Source organism: Zingiber officinale, chromosome 9A (genome assembly GCF_018446385.1).
Source record: "Zingiber officinale cultivar Zhangliang chromosome 9A, Zo_v1.1, whole genome shotgun sequence".
Classification (NCBI taxonomy): domain Eukaryota; kingdom Viridiplantae; phylum Streptophyta; class Magnoliopsida; order Zingiberales; family Zingiberaceae; genus Zingiber; species Zingiber officinale.
Window position 1 is genome coordinate 16923957 of NC_056002.1, and position 11934 is coordinate 16935890.

The following is an 11934-nucleotide window of genomic DNA, read 5'->3' on the forward strand; positions in this document are numbered from 1 at the left end:
AAATACCTTTTTTGCCATCGATCTATTTCATAAATATGTCTCCGTATCAAAAATTCACCTTGATTATTTTGTATCAATCTATTTCCTTGCTATTATTCTTTGAGACGGATCAAAATAGCAAATGGACAGGATTCCAAGAACAAATATCGAAATGAAAAACATCGTCAAAGATTGAAACACTCCAGCAGCTCCAAAAGAATACGAATCAGATCAAGAAGAAGACACGTAAACCAAAAGAAGAAAAGACAAAAATTCAAATACAGAAAGTTTAAACCAACTTTCTTTGCAACCTTAAACAGTTTGTACACACCAGTAGAACAACAAACAGATTCACAGATTCACAGCTGAAGCAAGTAAACAAACTGCAAAAGCACACACCTCGAACTACAATTTAACTACTTCAGACTTCTGGTTCAGTTGCAATAGTATTATTATCAGTTTCTACAAATTTAAAGGAGCAAAGAGGACTTGTTAAATGGTTTCTCGGAAGTCCTAATGCAGAATCATAAGCCAAGAATGAATTGCCTTCAGAAAGCAACCTCCGCATGATCTGGTTGCATGAACCACGGGTATCATTTCAATTCCGTCAGACCTTGAGGAGGCCACAGCAGCCATCTGCTGGTGTGCCGCCCCACTTGCCATGGATGACAGTGTCTCCCTCATGCACCCCGTCTATCATGTCTGAGAGAGAATGGAAGATGGCTGGGCGTAGGTGCCTGAGGATGTGATACCGGTCGACGTCTTCCTGAGCGTACACGCTGCTCACCTCTGATCCCGTGGTATTGGAACCGCCACTTACTGAGTTGAGGTTTAAGCTGTCGGACGGCAGGATTTCTGAACTTGGAGATGCAGCAGTTGCAGGAGGTGGAGGAGCCTTCACTTTGAGGTTGGGATTGTTGTTACCCTGAAGATTGCCTTCTTTTTTCGTGTTCAAAAACCGACCACCGCAGCCTCTTGCCCGGCGCATGGCATGAAGGTGACGTGATTCATGCAGATACGGCTGGATGGAACTAAACTGAATTAACAAACCAATTTTTGCCCATATGAACTAATCATTTCAAAGTTTTAAACAAGCATATATATTTACCACTATCGAAGAAACCACTAGTTAAAGATAGCATAATACTATTGAATGCCTGAAGTACTCATAGGTTTTTTTCATAATGGTAAGGTTCATTTTAACTTTCAACTAACATAGATTAAGCTTAACTGAAAATTCATATGTTCCCAAGGTAAATTTTCTTTCCTAGTATCTTTTGGAATCAGTCAAGATATGACAATTCGTCCTTCAATTTTATTTGTTGATCAAGGGAAAGAAATGAAAGGGAGTCTTGGCGCAACGGTAAAGTTGTTGTCATGTGACCAAAAGGTCACGGGTTCGAATCCTGGAAACAGCCTCGAGCTGCCCTTATCAAGGGAAAGAAATGAAATGGTAACAAAAGGGAGGCAAGGAAAAGAGGAGAAATACCAATTAGAGCACTAACAATAACAAAAAGGAGTTACGCAAATCCAACAGAGAGGAGGCAAGTGGCTACCGATGCGTGCTCCGACCAAAAATATGAAGGGCGAGATCAATGGCAAGCTGTGACTTGGGGCACTTTTTCATTTTTGACTGACAACTAATATTATAAAATTTTAATTGAATTGACATTCAAATTGTTTAAAACATATTTTTAGAGGCAAAGAAGCTTAGTATAAGACAAGTATATGATTAAAATCTCATTTGAGTTGATCCCAATACGCCTTTGAGTGTCAGCGAGGAATGGTACCAAAATCAGACAATGATACTTTAAGCGTTGCTTTAAATAATGCACATAAGTTCTTTAACAACAATGATATAGCTTGTTAAATTTAGCTTAGATAAGGTTCACTTCTTCCACAGTTATGTGTCATCACTCAATAATCAATTTCTAAAAATGACTATATCATAACAATTCTTTGAAATGATTTAACAAGAATGATAAGTTCCGTCAAAATTTGTTTAGATAAGGATTAACTGTTCCCATGGTCATATACTAAAGAATGGCATTCTTCTACATTAGTTCTTATAGCATTGATGATAAAGGCATACCTTTCGAACTCTCTTTAATTTGTTCTCTTTCTCTGCCTTAGCACGAGCTCTGCGACGACGAAGAATTGCATTGAATTGCTTTGCATTTACGAAAACTGGTCCTTCAGAAGTCATATCGATAGGCAAAAGCATACGACCATGCTGTAAAACAAAAACAAAAAAACTTATGATGTCAAACTTGAAATACATGAACTACAATGATTTTGAGAATTTCAACCTAAAGATCCTGGCCAACTGAACTGTGAAGTGTAGCCTACATAAACTCGGGATGAAGTCAAAAGGACCCAGACAATTACTATGTTTAAATGCATGGATTATGCAGTTTGATAAATGTATTGATCGTCACTGTCTTCTACAACAGGCATTAATGCACCAAAACTTTCTTGGGTTGCTTATGGTGTCACTAGTCTTTTAAATGTACTCATACCACCTACCATTCTAATTCACTAGAACGCAAATAGATCCTTAAAATGGACAAAATCCTACAGAAAAGTGACTAAACATAACTTTTATTTCCTTAATAGAATCATAACAGACTAATATAAAAACAATGAGTTAGCTATAGTTTCTAAGTGTGCTCTCTCTCCTACATAAGAGATCCAACTATAGGATTGCCGCGAGACCTATTTGACAACCAATTGACAAGTTATTACCTTTTTTAGGTAACCAATCTTCTAGCTGTGTCATTGTAAAAATACCAAATAAGAACCTACTAAGACAATATGCATTCTTTCTTTCTTTTGTTATTTTTCACGGGAAATAAATAGAATAAAAGACCTTATTATCAAAAGAAGAAGAAATGAAATGGGAAACGAACCGTCATTTGAGCACCATATGTTGGATATAGGCCATAAAACTGATCAGCACAAGGGTAACTAGGACAAACCTACACAAAGATCAGAAAATTTGACAATGAGCAAAATTAATACTAGTATGATTGTGATTAAACAAATTCAAAACAACTACTTAATCACAAGGAACTATAGCATGAAGGAAAAAACTATTTAGCTACCATAGACAGACCAAGCCCCTCTTTGAAATGACCTGGATTTTCTGGTAATGATGGTGGCAGAGAGAAGGGAACAAAATATTGCTGAGTCTTCTGCTCTCTTCCTGAGACCTTCGCAGCTAAAGGAGAAAAATACAATAAAGGTCATATTACTCTGCGATCAGTAAGCAAATAGCGAGAAGGTTATACAAGGAATTGTCCAACAGCCTTACCACTTGGTATAACATTATGCACAGATATAAACATGGAAATTTATTACACATCAGTAGGAACCAACGTAAAATTAATTATAAAGCAGGTAGTTCCCCTTCCTGTTTGCAAATGAATCACTATGCATAATAGAGAAATCTGTTACTACACTCCTGCCCCCATTTGAGCAGGTTTAGGAAGAGAAGAAGTCAAAATACAAGAGAAGTGAGATCTAACTCATGAACTGATTCATTCCAGGACCACATACATAAAGCAACATCAAGCATGATTATACCGGCAGGCCTGTGAATGGTATGTAGCAGCGAAAGCATTACCTGGGAATAGTGAGGACCGACTCTGGTCACGTTTCTGGGGGATTTCAAGTCCCTGCCTTGTATCTACCAAGTGATTCATCTGTCCGGGGATGGCCGGAATCTGGTCCTCTCCATTGATATGGTCCACACCTACAGGCTTCAGGCAAAAAGGTTCTCCACAGGGAGGTTGAGATCTTACCATCCAAGGTACTAGAGTAGAATGGAATGTCTGTTGCTGACCAGTTCCATAATTCTTGAAGAAAGGTGATGTTTGCATCTCGTTAACTCCAAGCCCCAAATAAACATAAGTCTGAACGGCCAAACCTATGTGTTCTGCGAACGTCGAGTCCAATTCCAACTATGCTAGAAATTTGAGTTGCTCCAAACAGTGTTTGTCATGCTTTCCATCCACCACCTGCAGTTCGAAGATTAAAGTCTTGAACTAAAACAGTAAATGGATTGAAACCATGAGAGTAAGATTCAGTCACTAAACAAACAACAACATCCCGCTAATACCAAGAAGGAAACGTGGTCCGAAAGGAACAACACCAAGTAGGTAAGCAAGTAGCCAGAACCCAACGATAGATAAGCATAAAAAACCCTTATTTACATAGTAAAGTAGAAGCTTTCCCCAAATGGTGGTTTCAGGCTTTCAAGCTGTCATCGATAGATACAAACACCCAAAAAAAGCTTTCAAATTTCCCACTTTACGATGAAAACTCACACGAAAGCGAGACGAGAAAAGGTGAAACAGCCCAAGGAGGAATTTTTCCCGCTAAACGGGCGAAAAAAAACACCCCCAATCTTCAATTATCAACACGACACAAAGGAATCGAGGCAGCACCGAGAGCGAATCACAGGAATCCACAACAGGTACAGAAGGCGCAATCTTTAAAACCTAGCGCAAAGATTGGAGAGCAACCAGTAATCACTCACATTCCATCCAGATTAGCTGTCGTCGGGATCCCTCCAGCCATGCGGAAAAGTGAGGAGGAGGAGGAGGAGGAGGAGGAGGAGGCCAATAGGCGAAGGAGAAGACTGAGAGAGGTGTCAAAGTGAAGCTTGTTACGAGAACATATAGATCTCCAATGCTCCATGTCCTAATAACTAACAAGAAGCATTAGGGGATTAATTAATACTTAATGGTGGATTATAGCATGGATTATGCACCACTAACTGGCTTTTTTCTAATCCTTTTACAGAACCTTTTTTTCCTTCTACCTTTAGTAGTGTTTTGCTTTGTTAAAAGCAAACTTGGATTAGGCTAATGCATTATAATTTGTTTATTGTTAATTTATTAGTTAACTAAGCAAATGGCAAGGAAAGCAAATGCCATCTCCCTCCCCTCACCAAATTTTTTGAATTTTTTTTATTAATTTAATAATATCAAAGTTATCAATCATATGCCCCTTGATTACTTGTGAGGGTATTCTTCGGATGGGTCCAGTAGCTAGCACATGAGATATTGTCATAATGAGGTATGAGGTTCGAATCTCGACAAAGCTGAAGTAAATGTCTCCTTTATGTGCTAGTCATTATTTCAAAAGTTAGTAGTCGCTCATAATTTATCTCCTTCATATTGACCCTGAGACAGATTGACGGAGACGCTAGGAGTGAACGTATTCATCTTTTTATCACAATTGATTACTTATGAGGGAATGGTTGGCATAATGATCCATTTGCACTTTGATTGTCACTATTTTTCCACTAATTTTCTTTTTGAGAAATAAAAAGATTTCTTTGTCATTAAATAATAAAAAGTTCATTAGTCATGCATTCTCTCTTTTTTGAATTATAGGAGAAAAATATTAGATTGAGTATGATTTGATGATTAAATTTTAATTTAGTGACAATAATTTATTTTCATTCATTAATTTTGTTTTATCGATAGTGATAGAGGGCAATGCTTTGAAAAAACACCTCTTAATTATCTCACACTACATGTAATTAAATATGACCATCAATATTCCTAATCACGATTCACTTCCTAAGTAGAGTAGCATTATTAATTAAAGGAAACAAATGCACTTCCTAAGTAATTATTAAATTATAAATGATGAAGAAATTAAGAGATATTAAGGATGATGTATCAAAATTAATTACAATGAGACATCTGGGGAGAGGTCATCAATGGCTTTATGATATATTTCTTATGAGGCAACTACAAAAGGCAACCTAGAGCTTATCTCCTCTTTTTTATGTAAATATTTAAAACAAAAGCGTATAAATTTTATAAAAATTGACATGGATTCATTGTTGGAATGAACTAAGGTTGTGTTTAGTGAAGGCAATCAAGATTACTTTTGTTTGGTAAAGTTTGAAACTTATAATATAATGTATTATGAATTACAACATAGAATAAATTTTTATAATCTGAATTATAGATTAATATTATGTAATATGATTATATTATATTTTCAATATTTAATATATCAAATATATTTCTAGTTCATTTCTTACACCAATCGATCGTTGCCATCGTCGTTCCATCGTTACCGATCGTCTGCCATCGATAACGGTGTCGTCACTACAGTCAACCGCATCTGTCAACCATCGTCGATAAAAATTATGAAATATTTTTATTATTTTATAATAATATAAATTATATTACTTATAAAAAATAGATATCAAATAAAATAATATAATTAAAGATTATATACATAGTATAAATTCTTTCACCAACAGCATTTCATATCAATTTTATAAATGCTAATTGTAATAAATATTTGCCTAATTCATTAAGCAATTTTATTTGAGATATTTTTTATTAAAAATAGTTAAATATCATGTGGTCTGTCCAAAAATCAAAGAAACAGAAAGTTAAGGATATGGCGCTCATGCTGACTTTTTATGGACTTCGCTCGAACTTATAATACAAATTACGTCAGTACCGAGTTAAGAAAGGGGTCCTCAGTATTGGCCCTCCAACGCTCAAGTCAGTCATCGGTGATGAAGAATAAGACGGAACAACAAGAAGACTGTAGCGCAAACAGTGAATATCGCATATCTCTGCAGATGCTTGGACCCCCTTTTATATAGATCTCCGATAGCGCACGTGCACACTTCTTAAAGTTTTCCCTGAGAATACTTGTCAGTAAAGTGTCTCTGACATAGTATCTTAACAGGTCGAGCATATCTCTGAAGTGACAGTGGAAGTTTCCGCCGTACAATCTTCTGGTTATCCATGTCAGGTGTCGGCGACACCAACTCTCAAAAAAATATCACTCGATATCATCAGGAGTGTACTGCTAGGCCGAGTGAATTGGCCGCTCGGCCGAAATTCCGCCGCTCTAGTGTTCTGTCTAGTCGGCCAGAACTTCGTTGTTCCGCGATGTGTCTGTTCGATCGAATGTCCACTTTGTTATTGTTGAAGCTTGCTGCCAAGCTGAGCGAGGTAGCCGCTTGACCGAAATTGAACTCTGCACACATTAAGCTATGTTGCCTATCCGAGCGGGGTAGTCGCTTGGCTTAGTTTCTGCACATCATCTCCGTTTGACTTCCCTTTGTAGCGAAGACGAAGACGAGTCGAAGCCCTCTCCTCGATCGGGACATGCTTCGTCCGATCGACTGATGCAATCTATGCATTGATCATTTTGACTTTGACCTTCTTTAATTTTCACCATGGTAGTAGGATGAAACCCCTTATGATCACTAACATTTGTTTACAAATTTTATGAATGATGTGATGTTTGAAGTGGATAAGTTGTTTAATTAATGAAAGTGTCCAGCGGACTTGAAATAAAGGATTTAAGTGGGAGGAGTTTTATTTATAAAAAATTGTTTCCGAAAATTTAATCATTACTCTTATATAATAATCTATCATTTCAGTATCAACTCAAGTATGTAACGCAATATTTTGTAAGATGTTTATGATGATCTATATAATAATACGAAAAATTCAAAAATTAAGTCCATACTTAATTTGGTTCAACTATCTAATTAAATTAAAATTAAACAATTCAGGTTGCCTTGTTAGTCTCATTAAAAAAAATAGCAATAAATTTTTATAACAGTTTTTGTAATTTGAAATCATTAAAAGGTGCTTCTATAATTAATTTTTATGAAAATGCCTTCTCACTCCTCAGTCTTCCGGTGTTTTCCTCCACTCAACTGATTTCAACGCAGGATTAATCAAAACAAAAGAGAACGATTTTTTTAACAGACTAAGTAGATTAAAATTTAATATTCAAATCGACCAGAGCTAATTGAATTAATCAAACTTTTTAGTCATCAATTGATTTTTCTAATTTACCATAAGTTATAGACCAATTGATTGTCAGTCAATTGTTGACACATAATCAATTTAATTAAAATTTTTAAATAAATCAATTTGATCAATTATTTCGATCTATTTAACAATTTCTGCTCTGGCATCTTCTACTCTGCCCCTTCCAGCTTGATTTTCTTTCTCGTTTCTTGGATTTTTTTTTCTCTTTTTTAATATATCCAATTTGTTTATATCAATTAATTTTGAAGGTAATAGATTGTATGAAAATTTATTATCGGTCATCAGGGTAATATAGAAAGCACAAATGAATCTTGACAGATGAATCATGATCCAATATTACTAGTGGTTCGAACACCGTAAGGTGCTTTGTATAAGTTTTGAATCCTCGTTATAATCTCAAGCCCAGATCTCCTGTTCCATAAAAAAGTAAACCAGGGATGAATCACTTGTAATTGTGGTCGGATCATGGTCGTGATATGGTTGTAATTGGTTGTGATCCCTCCCTGAGTCCACCATCCCCCGGTTATAATTTGGATCAGGGCGAATGCCCCCCCCCCCCCACACGTAGTCGCCGCTCAGCGCCAAGTTACCTAGTCACTTGTCCACTGCCAACGGTCTATAGACAGCCTCTGGCCACCCGTCCCGATCTAAACTATAATCTAGGAGGACAGTGAACCGAGAGAGATCGCGATCACAATTCGCCCGTAATTACAAATGGTCCATCTTTTGATCTACTTTTTTTGTAGACTAAAAAAAAGTAGACAGAAGGATTTGTCCTCTACAACAATCTCATTCTCTCTAGGCTTTTCTATCCAATTTTCTCTTTTTTTTTAAAAAAAAATCAGGTATTCAATTTTGCATACAACCCGATTAATTTTGAAAGTAATCGACTTTATGACAATTTTATATTGACCATTAGGATAATATGAAAAGTGCAAATGAATCCTGACGGATAACCCAACATCATGAATGATTCAAACACCACAAGATACTTTATGTAAGTTTTGAATTTACAATCTCATTCCCTCCTAGCTTTCCCTATCTAATTTTCTCTTTTTTTTTTAAATTCAAATATCTAATTTTTAGTACTGATTAATGTTAAAAATAATCAACTTTATAAAAAATTTTCATCGACCATCCAAAATACATGGAAAGGACAAATAAATCCTAACAAATGAGTCAACATCGCAAGTAATTCAAATATGATGATTCGTATAAGTTTTCAATTTTCATCATAATCTCATTCCCTTTTGCTACCTATCTAATTTTTTTTTTAATTAAGATATCTAATTTTCCGTATCGACTTCATAAAAAAAATATTATCAATAATATGAAAAATATAAATAAATCCTGACAAATGATCTAACATTAGAAGTGATTCGAATACCACAAAGCACTTTGCGTACTCGTTACAATCTCATCCCCACTTGGCGGTCCCTATCCTGTATACCTCACCGTAAACAAACAAACTAGGACAATTAAAGGAAGAAAAAATAAAGGAACTGGAGAATCAAATGATTATATTATTATTACCATACTTGATAAAGCAATGTGAACTCAAAACTTGATTTTTTTTTTTTTGAACATATTCTTGATCTGATTGGCCACAGCCGTAATCTTTGATAACTTGATCAGCAGAAACCATTTTTCAGTCAACAAATGAGTAATGAATCACAAAGCCAGGTCAGAACTGCACCATGTTTTATTTCACATTAAAATCAAAAGAAAAAAAAAACCACTTTTTCAAACTACCAACTTGAAGTCGTCGTCATCGCAAAGATTTTGCTATCAACCCTTTTGATTCCAAGAACAATTACATTGTATTTACATAAACCGAGATTAGGAGAACACAGAAAAAGAAAAGGAAATGAAAGAGTAGAGTAGAGTAGCAAAAGAGCAAGGCGATCCCTGGAACTCTACCGGAATCCGGCCGCCGGCCGCTGAGCCACCGCCCACCGCCTCCGGTACTCCTCGTTGTTGGCCGACGGCTCCAGCACGTCAGGTGCGAACGTCACCTTCTTCTTCGCCCGCTTCCGCTCTCGTCCTGACCAAAGATGGGATTTTTATCAAGAAGGGGCGGCGGGAATGGATACAGGTTTCCGCGGGCAGAAAAGCGATCAAAGTTTGAATTTTGAAATGCGCATGAGAGGGCGCCCGCGCTTACCGATCTCGGATTCGAACTTCTTGATGAAATCGGAGGCGAGGCGCTTGTGGACTTGCACGGCGAAGAGCGCGACGCCGCTGCAGACAGCGACGACCGCCATGAATCCCACGCAACCGGAGCTTTCCATGCGCGATCCTTTGATGCTTTCTTCCGCGATGATAGTAAAAAAGCCGAAGCCGGAGATGGGATCGAGAATTCGACGTGGATTGGGAGAAGGGGGAAGGATTTGGATTGGGAACTCGGACGGCGAAGACTTCAAGGCTGCGTTTGGAAGAAGGACAGGGGAGGGAATTTAATGATTCGCCGTTGACTAAATTCCTAGTATTCACACCCACTATACACGTACTCGCACGCGTACCTTAATTTTTACTAAAAAAAAATTGGATTTCCCAGTGGGCCCCGTGATGCTGACCCCAGGGTTTCGCCGTACATTTAGGGTGCGTTTGGTTCAAGTCATCATGTATAACCTTGGTTATGTGATTACCAGGTAATCACATACCAAGGTTATGGGGAATAAAACATAACCAAATGTTATTTGGTTCAACCTAGGTAATGCAACAAAAACTTGTTTGTTTGAAGGTTTTAATGAATACCCTAGTTTAATATTTTACCGTGTTACCCTCAATTACAAAACCAACTATACATAATATTATTATTATTATTTATTTATTTATTTATTTTTTAATGTTTTTTACTTTTTTTTTCCTGTATATTTTTTTACTTCTTTATGTGTTTTTTTATTTTTTTTAATGTTTTTATATTTTTATATTATTTATATTTATATTTTTTATATTTTTACATTTTTTTATTTTTATTTTTATTTTTTTTTATTTTTAAATTTTTTAAAAATTTTAAAATTTTTATATTTTTTTATTTTTTTTAAAAAAAAAATTTAAATTTTTTAAATATTTAACATTTTTAAAATTATTATTTTTTATTTTTAAAATTTATATTTTATTTATTTATTTTAAATTTTTTAAAATTATTTATTTTTTTTAAAATAAAATTTTAAATTTTAAATTTTTTAAAACATTTTTTAAAACATTTTTTTACATTTTTTAATATTTTTTAACATTTTTTCTCTTTTTTTCATGTTTTTCTTATCGGAGGGTATTTTTGGTAAAAAAAATTCGTTAACCCCGGAATAAAGAAAAACCTTAGTTTTCTGAGGTTTTCTGATTCCGGGCTGCATGACCCTTTTACTGACGTGTCGAGAATGGAACATTACTTGGGAATCATCGAATACCTAAACCAAACAAGGTTTTTGTTGATAACCTTGGATGGATAACCAAGGTTATCAAGAATAACCCCGAACCAAACGCACCCTTAGTCTTATCTTAAATTCCGAAAACAGGTAAGTAGTTAATCAGATGGACCCAACTGATTTTTTTTTGTCAAAATAAAATAAAATAAATCTAAATCATATTGATTTGTATTTGATCACGACCAATCAAAATTATTAATCTGGATCGGTTTGAAGTTAAATAACTTCGAAAATTTGAAAATTACTCTTAGGAATGAATATAATAAGCTAACAATTATAAAAAAAAAAAGATAATGTTAAGGTTTATATTTAAGAATTAGCATAATAAACTAACAATTATAAAAGAAGATAATAACTCTATTTGCAAGATTTCCATTTTGGTTAGATTTGTTTACTCTAGAGGGATAGATGTCGGTTAACTCAACACATTGTCCAACCACATTAGCTTTCAAGCACTCAGCCTTAAGCCCTTAAGCACACGATTCATCATCACGAGTTAACACAATTATAGCAGCTTAGATCCTCTGATCCGCATGATACGCTACTCTCCACCATTGGTGTAGAGTGATGGCCCCATGTGTAAAATAAGTGGAGGTCATCACTCTCCACCAATAATGAAGAATGACTCATCCTCTAATCCACATTTTACATACCAGAGGATTTGTACTTTAATTATAGGCATAACATTGACAATA

The 11934-nt window shown here is 35.4% G+C and overlaps 2 protein-coding genes across 3 annotated transcripts; both read right to left on the reverse strand.

Moving 5' to 3' along the window:
* Nucleotides 1-258: 258 nt before the first annotated feature.
* LOC122018684 (nuclear transcription factor Y subunit A-10-like) lies at nt 259-4663 on the reverse strand. 2 transcript variants are annotated; one of them, XM_042576084.1, is made up of 7 exons: nt 4520-4663; nt 3824-3998; nt 3605-3740; nt 3084-3199; nt 2889-2957; nt 2072-2212; nt 259-1000 (listed from the first exon to the last, which is right to left on the reverse strand). In XM_042576084.1, the coding sequence occupies exons 2-7, from the start codon at nt 3887-3889 to the stop codon at nt 587-589; spliced, it is 942 nt and encodes a 313-aa protein (XP_042432018.1). In that variant the 5' UTR covers nt 3890-3998; nt 4520-4663; the 3' UTR covers nt 259-586. The 2 variants fall into 2 exon arrangements, with proteins under 2 accessions (XP_042432018.1, XP_042432017.1); XM_042576083.1 differs by having other exon boundaries at nt 3605-3998.
* A 4916-nt stretch (nt 4664-9579) lies between these two features.
* LOC122021254 lies at nt 9580-10260 on the reverse strand. Its single transcript, XM_042579350.1, has 2 exons — nt 9976-10260; nt 9580-9855 (listed from the first exon to the last, which is right to left on the reverse strand). The coding sequence occupies exons 1-2, from the start codon at nt 10100-10102 to the stop codon at nt 9728-9730; spliced, it is 255 nt and encodes an 84-aa protein (XP_042435284.1). The 5' UTR covers nt 10103-10260; the 3' UTR covers nt 9580-9727.
* Nucleotides 10261-11934: the final 1674 nt, after the last annotated feature.